We start from the raw sequence: 19,162 nt of genomic DNA on the forward strand, positions 1-19,162 counted from the left end.
GCTGTGCGGGGTGATAAAATACAATCTGATTTTACCTTTCCACATTTCACATGCTGTCCCACACAGTTCTCACTCCCAGAGTACCTCTTAGTTGTGGCTAGTTTGAGACATGCTGGGTAGCACTTTGCTAAATGAAAAGTCCCACTAACTGAGGATAGAAAGGGTACTTGTCAAGGTGTGGAAAGAGCCATGAAAAAGACAATTTATAAAGGGGGGAGAGCAATTAAGCGACCAGTCAGTTTGTGTCTCCTTATGTCTGTACACGGAGTGTGCTTTGACCGGTATCCTCCTGTGTGACCTTACGGAATGCCTGCGGAAGGTCACTGTGACATCCCTTCCCCTAAAGGGTGGGATGTCACAGCCACGTTGGTGGTTGAAGCAAGGGAGTGCTTTAGAAAAATCCTTAAGTCCTTCTGCTCAAATTCCTCCTCTGGAGATGACTTTGCTTTTATGACCTGCCATTTCTGTGCCTGTACCTGAAAGATGTGTTCAGAAGCTGAAATTTCCATGGTGTTTAACCCCCTTGTGCCCTTTGCTTTCCTGCGTCTCTTGAGCCTGGACTCCAGCATGGAGCAGGTTAAGAAAGAATGAGAGTGGAGCAGGTAGGGGTGGAGCAGGGTCTCTGGCCGGTGAACATAGGTGAGGCAGACAGGCAGTGGCTCTGTGGGGAGGCACAGGGAGTAGTGGGGTCAGCTGCTCAGGTGAGGGTCAGTGTTTGATGGGGAGCTGTCAGCCTGGAGATAGAAGACAAGGAGGAGAGTGTGTGGGTAGGTACTGGAAGAGGAGGGAGAGGGGTAGGAGTGGGGCGACATGCTAGAAGGGAAGGCGAGTGACAGAGAGGCGGCCAGGCAGGGCTGCAACGAGGGCTGAAGAGCCCGGACTGGGGGAGCGAGCCCAGGCGGGTTCGTGGCAGGGGAAGTGGGTCGGGATAAGGCGAGTAGCGAAGGCGTGTGGAGGGCAGGGGGTGTTTAGGAGGGGAAGTGGGCAGGTGGCCGGGCAGGGCTAGGCAGGTAGGTGTTCCCGAGGAAGTGGGCGCGGGGCCGGAGGAGGGTCAGCGGGCGGGGTGCGGTAGGGAAGCAGCTTTGGGGCTGGCGTGGGGCGGGCTGCGAGGGGCTGCGCCGGGGGCGGGAGGCGGCCGCACCCGAGCCGTGGGGCAGCCCAGGGGCCGCGGTTCCCGGCAGGGCGGCGAGGGGCGGGCGGCAGCCGGTCCGATAAAGGACCGGGCGGCGTCCGGCGCGGGCAGAGCAGAGCGGCTGCGGCGGCAGAGATGGGAATGCTCAGCCTGCCCGGCTTTCTGTCCTGCGGGAAGAAGAAGGTGAGGCGGCGGGGGGAGGCTGGCCAGAGGCACCCGGGCAGGTGTGCGAGAATGTAGGCAAGTGTGGATGCACCTAAGCAGGTGGGTTGTGGAGGTGCCGAGGTGGGCGTAGAGGAACTCGGGCAAGCAGGGTGCAGGTACGTCGGCAGCTGTGGGCAGATATGAAGGTGTCTGGGCAGGTGAGATCCAGACAGGTAAAATGGGATGAGCACCTGGGCATGTGTGAAAGACACCAGGACAGGTGCTTTTTAAAGTAGGCATACAAGTATGTGCTGATGTAAACATCTGAACAAGTATGGGGGCATCTGGGCATGTGCAGGGGCAGAATAGGGGAGTATCCTGGAGCTGCCCCCGGGAGCTGACAGCACAAAGGACTAAGGCAGGAGTAGGGCAAAACTGTCTGTGGAGGTGTTTGGGCTTGCTGGTGGGACCCTCTCTCACAAATCTGTGCTGTCCTGCCAGGGATCAGCTGGACTGGCAGCCCAGCTGGTTATGCCCAGCCTGTCCAGCTGCCCAGCCATGTCAAGGTGCGTCTCTGGACAGAGAAATGAGGATAAGACTGCCTTGCTTGCCTCGTGGGTGATCACAAGCCTTCCCTCTTCTCTTCCAAGGACTTCAATTTGACAAATGAAAAAGATGCCCACTCCAGTGACAGCGATGAGAACTCAGAGCGTGGCAACTGGTCAAACAAAGGCGATTACCTGCTGTCCATGGTGGGCTATGCTGTGGGCCTGGGCAACGTCTGGCGCTTTCCCTACCTCACCTACCAGAATGGAGGAGGTACCTGTGCTTGAATGGCAGGGTTGGGTGGGCACACCTTGCTATCCTGAGGAGAGAGGAAGACAAGCTCCAAGGGCCAGCTCTGAGGTTGGGCATGTTCTGTCAAAGCTGGATGAGAGCCCATTCATGGGAAAGGGGAGTAAGAGGCATCTATGTGCTTTTTACATACCAACTGAGAGGGGAAATTGTATTTAGTTTTAATTGCAAATTTGTACCTGAGAATTCCAGAACTCTTCTTATTTACTCACAACCAACATGCACCTTTTTGTCCATGTGCCAATATCCTCTACTTGTCTAAATAGCTATTCTCCCTCCCCAGTGCTTACCTCCTGGTAAGTTTATATGTCAGGATATGTTTATAGAGAACAGTTGAATCCCCTCTGCACTTCTGTTTTTCCATGCAAATAATCTAAGCTGGCATAATTATCCCAGCTTAATAATTACCCAGATCGGATACTTGGGAAGTGTGAGGGAGAGAGCCTCTACCTGCTCACACAATGAACTAGTGGCAAAGCCAAGTGGAGGCATTGGCTTCCCTGGCTTGTATTACAGAACTTTATCTACTTGCCAGGTTACCACCGGTAATTAAAGAGAGTGTAAATAGTAACTGCAGAGAACATACTTATATGTACCTATTTTCTCTGCCTAGCAGTCTTTGAAGTCAAATTCGGGACTGTAAATGCAGCACAGCCCACACAGCTGCACATGGAACATAAGGAGGCATTCTCAGTACAGAAGTTTTATTGGCGCGAGCTTGACTGGTTTGCATTACTTACAGTTTTGTTGAAGAAAATTGTGAAAACAAAATAAGTTGTGGCGTCGGCCCTTGGACTAGATCTTTTTTCTTATCTGCTGCAGCAGAAACTTTGCATTTAAAGCACACTTGTGCTGCCCCTTGCCCATGATTGATAAAGACAATTGTTACATCCTTGTTTTGAATCACAGGAGTAATCCAGTTTATTCTCTGGGACAATTTGCTTCCTGAAATTACATCAGGTATTTGCAGTTCCTTGCAGAACTGGGTCCTTGATTGCTTGAAATTCACTGAACACGATGAGAACAGATTCCTGCAGGGATATTGGGTTGTGTTTATGAAACGTGCTCTTGCTTTCCCTGTCTTCTGTGCACACACAAAGAAGTGTTAGTCCCTTTCACATAACAGGGCACTCATTGATATCAGGTTAACACGCACTTTTAAATGGACTTGAACAAGAGCCATCCTGAGATGTTATTTGACACAGGACTTGGCCAGCCATAGAAAATAATCTTCATGCTTTGATGTCCACTAGCTGCTTAACACGGCTGTTGCAAAACACAGCTAAGTACACAAAGGAATGGTTCTGTTCCTCTTTAAATTAAAAGCTGGAAGATTTAATAGAAAGTGGACAAGGCTGGTGGTACCTACAGCTGAGCAGTGTTCCTGCTTGTATTAGAGCACATCTTCAATAGAATTTGTAAAAATAATTTACTTTCTATAAGAGAAGCCATTCTTTTAAAATCAGCAGTTCTGACAGTCTGTGTCTCTTCCTTACAGGTACTATTTAGTCTTACAGAAAACAGGACTTAGAAACAAATCTCTCTATTTTGAAAAAAAAGCCCCTACAGTGGGGTATTTGATCAGGGGGAAAGGGGGGGGTATAAAATGTGATAAAACTGTGGTGAATGCTGAAAGATGCATTGTTTTCTCTGTGTGTGTGATTGTGTTTTTCCCCCATTTTTTGCCTCCTTCTCTCAGGTGCTTTTCTAATCCCCTACACCCTGATGTTGGCATTAGCTGGCTTACCCTTATTTTTCATGGAATGTTCCCTTGGGCAGTTTGCCAGTCTAGGGCCAGTTTCCATCTGGAGAATACTACCATTGTTTCAAGGTTGGTTTTGTTATGTTTCCTTAGATCTTTTTTATTCCAGTAATAAACTGTTGTGAATTAATAATTTCTTCATGAAGTTACTAATTCTGAGACACTGATAACCATGTAGCAACTGTTCCCAATTTTACAGGGTCACTGTTATGCTCCCAGGTACATACTTCCTCATTATTCAGTTAATAAACAGATGTTGATTAAAGATTTCCCCAGAAAGGTTCTTGGTTATGAAAGGTTTTATCAATGATTCTCCCAGTATTAAGCAGCACATCACCCTCACTCTAGCTGTCCAGGAAGAAGGAAATAACCCTGTTTTGCTGTGTGAGGGGAAAACCTCAGTAAAACAACTGGTGTTCTGTGTGCAACAGATAGAAAATAAATTCTAGAAGTTGACTTTATCACTGTTCCTTTGCTTCACATCCAGTGTAGCTTGCAAGGCAGTTCTGTGTTGGATGGACTAATTCTGTATTTGGCTGCCAGTGCTGGCATAGACACACGGGTCTGGGTGTTCAGTGCAATACTGTGCACAATCATCCAGCAGCTGTCTTGGGAGTCATCTGCTGGTGTGATAAAATAGCCTAGACTCTGGCTTTGTAAAGTGAGGTGCCTCTTGAGATAAGAGAAATCGTTGCACTCTGTAGTGGTCGTTTGTCTCTGTGAGGGTTTGTATTTCATAGGGAGATTTGTTTGGAAACAATTAACCATGTGCTTTACTCACTCCTGTACATCCTGGTGCTGTGCCATGGGTGTAAAGGACTATGCAATGGTTTTGTTTGTCTTAATCTACCAGAGGAGTTAATGTAGGAACAAGGAAGTTTCTGATGTAACAAGAATTTTGCTTGTCACCTACAGAAACTGGTTGCCCCAACATTTACTCTTTTTGCCAGTCTCTGTTCCGCAGCACAAAAACCTTTCATGAAAGCAGTGTGTTTATTTTTAAAGCAAAAGTCTTTAAGCACAGCATATCTTTTATTTGTCTCTGAAGACAGAAACTTAAATATCATTTCTAAGATGATTGGTACAGTTTGTCAGGCTTTCCCAAACTCACAGAACAAAACTCATTTTAACAAGGGGGAGAACAGTAATACTGGCACAGATTTACTGTAGTTAAAAGCATTAATTACAGTGGAATCTTTAAAATGGCTTGGGCAGTCCTAGTACAGTTTGTTTTATTTTACTAAGTTTCCCTCTGAACTGGGAGAGAACAAAATACTGAATTTCTCCTTTAGACTTTGCAAATAGTCCAGTTTTTCTATGGGCCTGATTCAAATTCTGTTTCAAAACCATGTTTGAGAGGGTCAGTTTGGATCACATCCATCATTTAATGGGTTTAAGATTTCACTGTTTGTTTGCTGTTAAAAATATTTTAAAACCAAACAAAAACCAACTTCAACTTCTTCCCAAGTAGCCTTTTAAAAGTCAAGTGAAGGCTATTTGTTTTGCTGGGGTTTTTGTTGTTGTTGGGTGGGGTTTTTTTGAGTTTGGGATGGTTAAGACATTGTGTTTTTCTCTTTCCTAGGAGTGGGCATCACAATGGTCATCATCTCAACATTTGTGACTATCTACTACAACGTTATCATTGCTTATGCACTCTACTACTTATTTGCCTCATTTCAAAAAGTGCTGCCGTGGTCAGACTGCTTTTCCTGGGCAGATGAATTCTGCAGCAAGACACGAATAGGTACCATATTTACCAGATAGAGTTTAATATAACTGGTTTTGGTAATTGTACTGTTTTCTGGGTGAAGGTTTAGGAGCAAGACAGCTACCTGTGTCGTCAAAAGTCCTTCCTTCAGTTTTGCATCTGAACACACAGGAGTGATGCTTATCCACTTCCGTGCCAGTTCTGGGTGCTTGGGAAATCTACAGAGAACTGGGCTGAAATCACCTTATTGGATCCTTTTTTTCTCCTTTAAAACCTCAGTTTTTTTCTAGTACATACAGTCCCTGGAAATACTGCATTCCCATTTCATCAGGCTTCGTGGCAAAAAAATACCTTCCTCCCATGAGACAAGCTACTGCAGTTTTTATCGAGGTTTTTTCATTACCCCTTGCCTTCCCTGTGGCTATGGTAATCCTGAGCACCACTGAGCACTGGTTTCACACTTCATTAACTTTATAACATACCTCCACATTATTGTTGTGTTTAGTGGCAGATGTAAGGCCAACACTTGTTATCTCACCGGTTTCCATATCAGACCAGTTTAAGGCAAAAGGTGAGGTTGGTGAGGTAATTGCCAGTTAGCAGCTGGAAATGTCTTGCCAGGTAACCGGTGATTATTAAAATAACAAGGACAAGATCAGAACGGATTACATTGTTTACAGTATTAATGTAAATGTATCTCAACCATATATCTGAAAATCTCTTCTAAGATGCTTTATGTAACAAAAAGTTGATGATTACTTATTGGCAAAACAAAAAATACTTCAGTCCATAATTTGTAAGTGCTGGAGGAATACAAAACTGGACCGAAGAAGCTGTCCTGAAATAGGCTTCAACAAGATTTTGCAGTAAATGCTGATATGTATGCTGATAAGGTGTTCTTTATTGTATGTTCTGGCAAAAAATTCCCAACCCCAGTTTCCATTCCTCCAACCCTGCTCAAAGGAAAATATTTAAAGCACTCTAATAACCCCTTTGCCACAATAAGATGAATACCAGATACTAGATGATCCATGTGTCACCTTGGTGTGGGACAAAGGTTTTCATAAAGTAACCAAGGCTACAATTTTAACTGTGCTTGGTTCTGATTTTTACAAGTATCCTTGAGGATAAGTAAAACGTGGTGAGCACACCAGATTCTTGGTGTTTTGATTTACAGTCAAGTAGTGAAGTCACAGCTGCAAGTGACATTTCAGGTTTGTTTCTAAATATTGTTAGCAGGCAAACTGAAGCTGTAATTGCTTAGGAAACATTTGCTGTAATAGTCTGTGGTTTTTTGGTTTTTTTTTTAATAATAGTCATCCCAGTGTTATTGATTCCTTTTTCTTTATTTTAGTAAGCGACTGCAACATAACCTTGCATGGGGAAATCATTCATGCAAACTACTCGTTCATCACAAGCAACAATCTCACGTGTATAAATGGCACCATAAGCTACAAACCGGTGCAATTTCCCAGTGAGCAATATTGGAAGTAAGTAAATACTTTAAAGGAATTACTAAAAATACCTTTTTATGTATTGTGGTTTTGGATGTACCTTTTATTTTTGTCTAATCTTGCAGTCCAGAAAAAATGTAGTCAAGGGACATGGGCATGCAAATCACTAGAGAGGGGACTTAAACTTTAATTGATAAGTTTGGCCTTTATAAAAGATTATTATATATAGAAAGAGAAGCAAGTGAGTCAACCTTTAACCAACTGAAAAATACTCCAATTTAAAGAAGTCCTCTTCTCTGGAGTCCTGGTAGGCACTACTTAGCATCTTTACCTATAGCATATGCTTTTATTTTTCTCAGGAGTTACTGTATAAAATATATTCACCTTATTCTGAATCTGGGCCTGTTGTGAAATTGCTGTTTCTTTATAGCCTTATGGTCTCAATTTGCCTCGTGCTCCCTGGGTTCCTGGAAACTGATTCTTATGGGCTCTTCTCTTGCTGTCAGAATTTCATGATTAACACATAATATCTGAGGTGGGCCTTATGGGAGATGTATGGAGAGATGAGAGCTGGTAGGCTTCAAAAAGAGGGGAAAAATACAGTTAAATACACAGCTTTTCAATGCCAATCATGCAATTCCAACTGCATACTCTTGGAAGAGGCTGCAGAGTCTTGTAATAGCACCACACACCAGCTCACTTTTTCCTGAGAAGTAGCTGAAGAGGAGGTGTGTGTATGCTGCTGTCACCTCTCCTCATGGGAGCATTGTGTGCTTTCAGCAAAGTGGCTCTTCAGCGCTCGAGTGGGCTGGACGAGACCGGCAGGATTGTGTGGTACCTGGCTCTCTGCCTCCTCTTGTCCTGGATGATTGTTGGAGCTGCACTGTTTAAAGGAATAAAATCTTCGGGAAAGGTATGTTAGGAAGAGCAAGGAGATGATTTTTGGCCTGATTCTGCCCTTCCAACGTTAGTTGGACGCAGAGAAGTTTAGCACAAGGTAGGATGCAGTCCTAACACACCCGCCTCTGCTGGGCTCAGCATTTGGCTTCACTTCTGCTCCTCAGCTTCATAACTGTTACATAAAATAAGAGTAAGGTGCTGATTACAGTCATTATGTAACACCTAGGCCTCAACTCCACCAGGCTGCCCTGTATTTTGGGATCTTGCTGTCGTGCCGGTGATTCCAGCTGAGTTTTGGCAGTTAACCTGGGCTGTGTGATGGAACTGTGCATGTGATGGCACACATGGGCACACGCCCTGGAAACACCTAGTGAGATTATTTTGCACTTCCAGTCTGGTTGAGATGTTTGCACAATACAGGTCAGGTCCTGTGAACAGATGTGTGTGTGCAGGTTCCTGCCAGATTGTGAAATGTTGTTTGTTCCCAAGAGTTGAAACGATTTTTAGGGACAAGGTACTTAGATGCTTGTTTTCAGAATCTGTCTCTGCTAAGCTTCCATTTCCACATGCTGCAGCATGGTTTTCTGGAGTTTTTCTTGGGCTAGGCTGACTTCAGGCAGGCTGAATTTCATCCTTCCTCACCTGAGACCCTTTTCTTGGTTTTATTCCTTCCTCCTCATACTCTTTTCTCGCCTTCATGTTGCATCGCCATCATTTAGTTCTTCAGCCTCAGTTGCCTTTGTTCTTTCACCTTTTCTGCACAGATTTTTTCCCCCACCTTTCCTTCTGTCATTGTGCCTTTCTGTGGTTCCTTGCTGCCTGCCTTCCTCTGCTCAGTGTGACGTCTCCTCCTGTTTTACTTTCTATTTGGAGCTTTCTGCCCTTGTTTCAGTGCTTTGGGGTGGAGCATCTGTGCTTTCCCAGCCTCAGTTATTTGGCTGTATGGCTCCTCTTAATCTCATGTTCTTTGGGTTCCCGGCAGTTGGCTCTTCCTGTTGTCACTTCATTTCTCGCACAAAGGCAATCCTCTTTGGAGAATAAGGTAAGGCTTGGAAGAATCTAGCTGGGCAGGAACAAGACAGATGAAAAGCAGTGAGAATTGTCTATTCTAGGCATCGAAGCATGAAGGAGATCTTCAGAAATGTCAGACTCATCACATGATGGTGCAGTGCTCTGGCTTGGTGGAACCAGCAGTACTGGGTCAATTACCTGTCTGCGTAACACTGAAGCTAAGACTCAAGAAACCAGAGTATTGCTGAACATAGCCAGTGCGACAATAACTCTACCGCTGGCTTCGGTCCTACTGCGCTAGATCAAACAACAGACTAGGTCTGTGGTGTTGAGAGAACCTAAAAGTACTTGTTCCCAGTAAAGAAAGCTTCTAGAACAGTGACTTAAAAATTTTTTTTGGTTTTGTTTTGGCCTTTTTTTGCTGGGGCAGGGTGGGGGGGGGAGTAGCAGGGAGCTCATCAGGAAATAATTCCACCCTGGTTACTTAGTTTTTCCTGGCTTTCAGTTTGCAGTTGCTAGAAGCACTAGCTAGGAAGAGAGGAAGAGACATCTGGAGCAGCTGAGTGCAGGCCTCGCTACAGCAGTAAATCATGTTAGAAAAATGCATTTCTGAAACTGGTCAAGTGCTATCTGAAATGTGGATATGTGGCTTGGGCTTTTTGCTTCTGCTGGAATGCAGCTCCAGAACTGGCTAAGCCAGATGGTTTGGTGATTGGCATGTGTTCACTTCCCTGGCTGCCTGTTTTTCTTTTGTACTGGCAGATCTTAGCCTAAAGCCTGTCCAGTCTTCCTGCATGGAGGTCTATGGATCCCCTCACGCCTAATGTGTGTCCCTGCCCATCTTTCTGCAGGTTGTCTACTTTACTGCACTCTTCCCATATGTCATCCTGCTCATCTTGCTGGTGCGAGGTGCCACCCTGGAAGGTGCTTTGGATGGCATTGAATACTACATTGGGAGACAGTCCAACATCACGAAGCTGATGGAGGCAGAGGTGAGAAGTAGCATCAGCCCAAGAAGTGTGACACACTTCTGTGGTTCTGTGGGCTTGCTTCTTTTTTATTCAGTCAGGTGCTTCATGTCCTGCCCTGTATTTTGCATCAGCAGCTGGTTGTGTAAAAAGTCCAAGCCCCTATTCCAGCTACTCTCAAACTGAAAGATAGTCACCTTCTTCCCCCTCCCTGCCATACCAATGATGACAACTGTGCTATTGCCTCTAAACAGTTCTTGGGGGTCATGCTGGAATTTCATCTTAGCAAGACCTGCTGAGAAAGTTCTTGCTGATAATTTTAAGGGACTTTATCAGAAGGCTGAAGGGATCCCTGAGTTTGAAATTCAGGCTGTGCCTTGCCTGGGAAATTAGCTTGGGTAATTAGGTGGACCAGGAAGGGTACCTTGTGCAAAGAAAGCTGGGACTTATTTTGTTCTGGCTTATGCCAATATTATTTCAGTTTTATCAAAAGCAAGAGTTAGTTGTGATATTTATTTGTGGTACTTATGTGAGTGCTTAGCACTAATTGAGGGGCTGCATCAGAGGCAGAAGTGGTTTGTCTGGGTCACACAAGTGGGAGGGTACGTGGAAATTCTCACTCCTGCAGCCAGCCCTGGTTGTCCTTATTTGTTGTCTCTGTGCCAAGATTCATATCTCAACAACCCACCTATGTGAACAAATTGAATCTCTTCTTCAGGGCTAGCCCAGTAAGCTTTAAGTATTCGGCAACATGCTTGGGATGTGACCTTTGGAGATCATGGAGATATTTGTGATTGAGACTGCAAGGTCACCAGCATGCTATATTCTATCTTCCCTAAAATTTATATGAAATAAATTAGATATTCAGGCTGAATGAAAAAAAAAAATACCCTTGGGCTTCAGTGGAGGGAAGACTTAAATGTTTATGATAAGTACTGCAAGTAATACAGTAATTCTCATGTTCTTATTTTTGGTAGGTTTGGAAAGATGCAGCTACCCAGATATTTTACTCCCTGTCTGTGGCATGGGGCGGGCTTGTTGCTTTGTCTTCATACAACAAGTTCCACAACAACTGCTACTCAGATGCCATTCTAGTTTGTGTAACCAACTGTGTCACCAGCATATTTGCTGGGTTTGCAATATTCTCCATCCTGGGACATATGGCATTTGTGTCTGAGAGACCTGTCTCAGAGGTCGTGGATTCAGGTAGGCTGATGGTCACGCTGTTGGTATTGGGACTTGCATTGACCAAGGCATGACAATAACATCATTCTTTTCTCTGCATTTCAGGGTTTGATCTGGCCTTTGTAGCCTACCCAGAGGCTCTCTCCAAGTTACCAGTTTCTCCTCTGTGGTCCTTCTTATTTTTCTTCATGCTTCTGCTCCTGGGCCTTGACTCCCAGTTTGCCACCATAGGTCAGTGGGGTTTTAAGTGACTCATGGCTTTTCAAATGACTATTGCCTTTCTTAATTGTGCTGCTCAAACTCCCTACTTCTTCCTTTGCAGAAACACTTACAACCACCATTCAAGATATATATCCCAAAGTGATGAAAAAATTAAGAATCCCTGTAACCCTGGGTCTGTGTACACTGCTCTTTTTTCTCGGGCTTATCTGTGTTACTCAGGTAAGAAATTAAGATTTTTTGGTAGTGAGTTTAGTTATGCTGCAAGTGATGAACTCAAATCAAAATACCCTTTCCAACTGTTCCTGTCTGTGTGGATCAGTCTTAGAGACTCTTGAATTTTGACAGTGTGCCTGGACACGCGAGTAAAAAATTCCCAGGGGGAAGCTTGAAGAACCTAAGATTTTCTGTGATTATTGAACTGAGACATGCTTTTAAATAGAAGGCCTGTACAAAGCCTGTGAACTATCAGACTGATTTATCATTCCTCAGTTCAGGAATTTATTTGTGTAATCACAAGTACATGCATACAACATGTCCGTGGCACAGTGGGTACTGCTAATAAATGCTGATGGGATCTTTTTGTTCAGAACTCGCTACCAAACAGGACAGGAATTGAGAAATGGCCTACTCATGTAATAAAAACAAATAGAAACATTAGCTCATGAGCATCTGTAGATTGCATGGTTACTTCTCCTGTGTGTGTATATATATAAAAATAGTCATACGGAAAAGGAATTTTAAGTATACTGTGTAAAATTTCTTGAGGCAATTGCTTTTAAGGCTATAAAGGTTTACTGCAATTACTCCATCTAGAAATGCAGATTTATGTGTGTAATTAGACTGCGAATGTGAAGGAGGTAATTGTGGTGAGTAGTCAGTTGTATGGTCAAGCAAAGTATGTAAGTCATGAAACAGGATGGGGGGGAAGCTTGCAAGGGACTTAGTACACAAGAGTGTGAAATGGCTCAGAGATTGTTTCCTGCTCTGTGATCCTGCTATTGCATGCTTGTGTTTAAAGCTGAGCTTAACCCCATGGAGAAGTTGTGCATGTAGGAGGATAGAAGCATCCCAGAACTGATAACTGGTATAGCTACTGCTGTAGCTCAGTGTAAGGACTTCAGCACCAACTTTATTCCTGTAAGCTCCAAATTTAAATCTTGCTCTCAGCTGTTTATATATGCTCTGCATATACATAGATCTTGGTTTTAGCATCTATAGTATTTTGCTAGATGTGCTTTTCAACTTTACATAGAGGGATTTAAAGAAAATAATATTCACAAATCTTTACTTGACCTGGAGAACTGTGAACTTAAAAACTCAGAGTTGTGATTAGTTAAATTGTCTTGAACAAACGCATCTTATATTTTTGTGTAAGTATGTTACTACTCAAATTTTAACCTTTAATGTTTGTTCTGCAGGCAGGAATTTACTGGGTTAACCTAATAGATCACTTCTGTGCTGGATGGGGAATCCTTATTGCAGCTGTCCTGGAGATAATAGGCATCATCTACATTTATGGTAAATTATTTCCATTGAAAATACATAAATAAACTAAGCAATCCCAGGAACAGTGTATATCACAGAGTTACAGCATGGTTTTGGGTGGAAGGGACTTTAAAGATCATCCCATTCCAACCCCCTGCCAGGGGCAGGGACACCTTCCACTAGACCAGGTTTCTCAAAACCCCACCCAGCCTGGCCTTGAGCAGTGCCAGGGATATTAAATACTAATTAGTGCAATAAAGAATTTATAACTTAATTGTCTGAATAATAATATAATAATAAAAGCTTTAATAATTAATGCTGAACTGGAGAAACTTTCCTTGATCATTGCCTTTCTTTGATCACTTTTGAGTATGCCCACGTGCAAGGGAGGCACCTGCTTTACAGTGAGCCGCATAATTGTCTTCCAACAGGAGGAAACAGGTTCATTGAAGACATTGAAATGATGATTGGAAAGAAGAGCTGTTTATTCTGGCTGTGGTGGAGAATGTGCTGGTTTTTCATCACTCCTGTGCTGTTAATGGTGAGTGCACATGACTGGATTGTGTCAGTGTGACAGAACTCAGTAATTTAATATTGAAGAGGTTTCCACGTGAAGATTCAGGGTTGACTGCCCAGGCTCTGTGTATAAAAATGGGGCATAGCTGTGCCAGTGAAGTGAACTATGGGCTGTCTCTGCTTTCTGATACATTCCCTCCTCCTTTGATCCTCTCCAGGACAGGCTGGAGCTTGAGATCAGTTACCAGTGAGCTGGGTCTACACTCCCAAGGACTAACACAGAGCAACTAGATCCTCTGTCTTGGCAGTTGGATTATCTTAATTTTAGACAGAGATTGGTTTGAAAACCTTTTGAGGGAAATCCCATTTTTGGATTAGATGTTCTGCTGTTCTCCTGTCTGAGACCTTTTAATGTCCTGTTGCATGTCTGGTTTTTGTTACTCCTGTACTTACTAATTGTGAGTGTAGATGGTTGGATTATGTTACTGTGACAGAATTTATTAACATCCCCAGTCCAGGAACAGTGGCAAGTCACTCTGGCCAGCACATTACCTGTAATCTGTCCAGACTATAGTTTAGAAAATGCTGCTAAAACTATCAGATTTTCAAAGCAATATTTGCCAATTTCTAATCTTAGATTTGTTCCTGTATTCCTGTAAGTAGTGGAACACAGGAACACATAAAACATATAGAGAAAGGTACTGGGCCCAGCCAGCAACATATGTATTATCCAACATAACTTGATCTCTGGGTTCTCTTAAAATCTTATTCTTATACTTAGTGTTAAGGTGCATCTCAGTGTCATTTTTCAGTCCTGCCCTTCAGTCTTGCTGTTTGGTGGTGACTGAACACCAAATCTGCACGACTGTTCTCACAGTCAGAAAGCAAGATGGAACTGGTCAGAACTTGTAGACAGCCCTTCTTTTTATTCAACCAGCTTGGAAACAGTGCAAATTTAATGTTGCTGGAAACCTGCTTTTCTCTCTTATTGTTTTTGCCATTTTTTCCAGACTATTTTGGTCTGGTCTTTGGTCACATTTTCACGTCCCAGTTACGGCTCAGTGTTATACCCAACCTGGGGAACTGCTGTTGGCTGGTGCATGATCATCTTCTGCGTCATCTGGATTCCCATTGTTGCTATTGTAAAAATAGTTAAAGCTGAAGGAAATCTTGTTCAGGTAAGGGCAAAAAACCCACTGTCATAGCCTCAAATATTAATTTCTTTGGTATTATCAGGACTACTTGTGCTTTCTTCTCCAACACATTTACTATTTTGACATGTTTTTCAACTGGATTTTTAGACCAAAACATTATCTTTGGTAGTTGCATCAAAGGTGCATCTACCCTACCATGTTATGATAAGAAGAAAAAGTCTAATCCTCTGGGAGTGCACACACACCATTCAAGAGTGATTTTTTCATCAGTTCTGTGGCTGTTCCAGCTCCTTTAAATTCTCTGAAGAATTTCTATTGCTTTCTATCCCGATATAATTTTCTAGAGTTTTGCCTCACATTGCTCACAGAAACAAGCAAGTGACAGATCTGAGATATTCTGCTCTTGGTGAGCTTCCCCAAACAGTTGTGTTGGTCACAGCTTTTCCTGTTCTTTGACTTCCATGTCCAGAACCCACTGACCCCAAATATATCTGGAATGATTTTAAACAACTTTGGTGATTTGCCATTTGTTGAGCTGCAGTGCATATCTAGAGCTATAATTTTACTGAATTTTAAAAGTAGCTTGGATTAAAGTAAGACATTAAATATGTTTTGGTTTTGCTTTCCAGCGCATTGTCAGCTGCTGCCGGCCTGCAGCAAACTGGGGCCCCTACCTGGAATGTCACCGAGGGGAACGATACAGCCACATTGTGGATCCCAAGAAGAAAAAGGAGCACGAGATTCCCACCGTGTCTGCTGTTGTATACAAGCAACAATGAGATGGCTCTTTGGATGACAGTTTTTTAGCATATTATGTAGGTTTTGTCTTTTAACATTGGAAAGGGACAAGGCAAAAAAAAAAAAAAAAAAAAGGCAAATCAACCCTCCTGCCCTTTAAAATCCAGCCCCCAACTGAAAGCAAGTCATATTATTTATTTTTAGTGCTTTAGTCTTTGGGGAGGAACATGTCCATTAGGCACTGAGATCTCACCAGATATCTAGGTTGAGAGGGCAGGATAATACATTGCAGGATCCCCAGGCTGCTGGACTGGGTATGCTTAACCCCATCCAACTGGTATCCAGCTGGACTGCAGTTACTGGTGTGGAGGAGAGTAAAGACACATTCTGGTGCTCCCCGGCTGGAGGCCAAAGGTGCTCTGTGTGTGTGTGTGTGCCCTGAGGTGCAGTTGCTGCCTTCTGCTGTGCTCTGCCACCCCAGTGGCGTGCAGTCAGCAGGAAGCAATGAGTGTGCTGCTGCCTGGCACTGCAGCTCAGGGAACATGAATAATTCTTCTCTGTCTAAGCCTTGCTCAGTGTGCTGTGAGGCTGCTCAGGATTTGATGTTGAGTATGCTCTGTGTGTGTGTGTTGTCTATATAAACATAAATATTGAGTGGCAAAAAATTGCCATCACAGGAAATGAGGCTTAAACATGGTGAAAAGCAGTCTCCTTTCTATTTCTCATTATTCCCCTTGGGATCCCTAAAGAGCTATCTTCTCTGTCATGCCCTCTGCTCAGTGCTCATCTGTCTTTAATTCAAAAAACCTCATGTTTCCATATTCTGTCATTAGGCTCTGCAGAATGAAAGCGTAACCATTGAATTCGGGTTTTTCTGCTCTCCTACTCTCATCAATGCTTTACCTATCAGGTTGTTTTCTGCTTTTTTCACTCAGATTTGGGTTTTTCCTTCCAAAGGAGACCCAAAGTGCTTTTTTTTTAAAGATTCAAACAGTGTTATGGTAGGGCCAAAAGAAGCAGAAGTTTACTTAAAGTGAAGGTTACAACTACGTTGTAGTGCTGTTATTCCAAAATTTGCTGAAATCATGAGATTAATGAAAAGTTACGAAGTTTGTAATGCAGTTGGGAACACAGATGTGAGCACCTCCATAGGAGGGGGCTGGGTGAAAAGAACCTGACTTCACTTGTAATACAAATGAATCCTGATAAACAGGGGGAAAAAGGACTATGGAGAGAATGAATACATTTGGTGTGCAGAGGAATGTCTCTCACTGTGATAATGGTTCCTTGGGAACAATGTAGCAGGGTGTTCAGTTGTCACACCTTCTCAGGGCTTTGTCACTTTTTCTGGACATGAAGGAGCGTGGATACTGGCTTTTGTGCCCAAGCTGCGTACCTTGGTCTATGTTTTATACTGTTTTGTTTTGGGGTTTTTTTGGTGACAAATCAACACTTTGTGGCAAACAAAATGTGATTTTTTTTTTTTTTTTTTTGCTGTTTTTAATGATTTTGGAACTGGCAAATAAAATGTGATTTTCTGTTTTCAATGGGTTTGGACCTGGAAACGTTTAATGTTGTGTGTGGAGTTGGTGACCACAAATGTTTCTATGATCCTAAGCCTTTGAGAGCTTGAATGGGAAAGATTCAACCTCCAGGAAGTCTTGTCTTATAAAGTGCTATAGTGCTGTTTTGGAGTGGGCTCAGAAAGTACAGAAAGTAATTAAATGGGAATTTATAAAAAGGACTGTGGGATTTGAGCCTGTACTAGAAGCTGGTAAAGAGGACCCTTTTCCTGCACTCCAGCTGCTCTAGAATCATGCTTTAGCCAGAAAAGAGTGCTGTCAGTAGCCTGGAGAGGCTGGGAGCAGGAGGGAGGCTGAATTGCAAAGCTGTGGTGCTCCATCCACTGGAGCTGACAGCAGTTCACACCTGGGAAGGGACAGACTTGGGGAAGGAGGGGGAAGTTAGTGAAGTAAGGAGTGAGAGTACTGAGATGGTAGGGAAGGAGATAGGACAAACCAGCTTCAGAAAGAATTCAGGAAACTTTTTGCAAAGGAGATGCTGAAGGCTCGTATCAGCCATGTAATGCCCTGTACACAGGGCTCACTTGATGCTGCTTCTGCTCTGGACTTGTCTTATGGGCTTCTAGGAGTTGTTTTCGTAATGCTGCCCTACCAAAGCCCCCCCGAATGACAAATGGAGTGGGAAATGGCAGCTTTACCTGGGCTGACTCTGCTTGGTCGAAGTTAGGCTGACTGATAGCAGTCACAGCTACTATAAAAGGTTTTTTCTTCCTCAATGAAACAATCTCAAGAAGGCTTGAGATAAATTTCTTGAACTAATTTATCAGTGCGTGACAACTCAGCCCATTATGAAAGAGTAAAACTGCATCTCAAAGAAGCATGGAGTCAGTGTGGAGGTGAAGTGTATGTGTGCATCTTGAATGTGATGTGCAGCAGACAAAGCACCAAAAGATGGCCTGAGTGTTAGAATATGCTCTGCTCAACAAACAAATAAAAGGAGCCAGACTTTTGCATAGCAAAAATCAATGCTGAAGAGCAGAGACAATCCTTGGAAATAATAAGTCATGATGAAAGGGACCAAGGGATGGCTATTCACTATTTCTAGCAATTTCAGAACCAGATAAATGATGGGAACTTAACTAGGTGTTAGCTTTGAAGTCACAGGAAGAATATTTTGCCCAATGCTCAGTCCAACTGTAGAGCTACTTCTCAAAAGGTTTTGGTTGCATGGCTTCAAAACCATTCAGAAAAAACTAATTAAAAAGACCAGCTTTCAACAAGATACTCCTGCTTCAGGAGACTTTGAGAATGTTATGCAAATGGTTCTGTAATGCTTCTATGGGTCTTATGCTCTTCCCTGGTGTCTAATCCAGGTTGGTGTCAGGGACAGGATACTGGCCTGCCCTGGACCTGTGGTTTAATCTCATATAACTGTCCTGGACAGTAAACTTCAAGCTATAAGATTCATATTTGCAAACTTTAACTCGTTTACAAGAAAATGAGGATTGTTGCCAAGAGAAATGCACTGAATTTTCTCTCGTGTGTCCTCTGCCAGACACAAACAGATTCACATTCAGTAGAGTTTGGATACAGTTTCATCTGGACATCTCCCTGTATTGCACAATCTCCTGAATTCCAGACTTGCATTATTTTCCTTCAAGCAATCAGTAAAGCAGAACTTCTGTGCAGACTTTCTTACTATAATTTTAAAAAGTATGGAAACCCATGACTGGCTTTGCTATGGCAGCCTGAGTTCCACTGGGTGAAACCAGCAGCAAGCGCCAATGATGCCAGCTTCCTTCTGCAGGAGGGATAATTGTTCTCTACCAGTGTAAATAAAAGTAAGGTAAAGAAAGACAATTCCCTTTAAAAGATGAATTGTGGAGTTTTCAAGAAAGCAGAGAGCTCATGTTCACCACTACCACCTAAACTGGATGCCTGCAAGGCAGCTTGTAGCCACACATATGTTAGTAAAATACTGCCAGCATGAAGACATATAGAATTTCCCCAGCTGTTATGTGGCCAGAATGATTAAACTCGAAAAAATGACCACCAGGAATTTTGGTCCTTAGTTTTACTTTGCTGAGTATTGTTCAAGTACTTCAAAAGCAGAACAGGAAACTCCAGGTAAGAGCCCAAAGAAGAAAACACACGTTATGTGCCCAGGACAAACTGGGAAGACAGACGGCAATGTGGGAAGGAATAACAGAGTGGTGCAAGATGCAGCTGTTGATCAGAGAAAGGAGAATGCTTCAGGGAAAATCTAGAAATACGTAGATTACTGTGAATTAATGGTGGTTGTTTGACAAATACTAAAATAATGAGAGGAATCTGCCATATTCCATCTGCTCAGATAGAGCTACAGGGCTATGAGATCAAATTAAGGTGTCAGGCAAAAAGGCTGT

General features: G+C 43.2%; 1 protein-coding gene across 2 annotated transcripts; it reads left to right on the forward strand.

The window, feature by feature from the left end:
• The first annotated feature begins 681 nt into the window (after positions 1 to 681).
• Positions 682 to 15,406, forward strand: SLC6A14 (solute carrier family 6 member 14). 2 transcript variants are annotated; one of them, XM_032124367.1, is made up of 14 exons: positions 682 to 767; positions 1,927 to 2,095; positions 3,831 to 3,962; positions 5,476 to 5,637; positions 6,956 to 7,091; positions 7,836 to 7,968; positions 9,818 to 9,958; positions 10,912 to 11,140; positions 11,225 to 11,350; positions 11,442 to 11,560; positions 12,760 to 12,859; positions 13,258 to 13,367; positions 14,353 to 14,520; positions 15,126 to 15,406. In XM_032124367.1, the coding sequence occupies exons 2-14, from the start codon at positions 2,026 to 2,028 to the stop codon at positions 15,273 to 15,275; spliced, it is 1,776 nt and encodes a 591-aa protein (XP_031980258.1). In that variant the 5' UTR covers positions 682 to 767; positions 1,927 to 2,025; the 3' UTR covers positions 15,276 to 15,406. The 2 variants fall into 2 exon arrangements, with proteins under 2 accessions (XP_031980258.1, XP_031980257.1); XM_032124366.1 differs by lacking the exon at positions 682 to 767 and adding an exon at positions 1,178 to 1,315.
• Positions 15,407 to 19,162: the final 3,756 nt, after the last annotated feature.

Source organism: Corvus moneduloides, chromosome 14 (assembly GCF_009650955.1).
Source record: "Corvus moneduloides isolate bCorMon1 chromosome 14, bCorMon1.pri, whole genome shotgun sequence".
Lineage (NCBI taxonomy): Eukaryota > Metazoa > Chordata > Aves > Passeriformes > Corvidae > Corvus > Corvus moneduloides.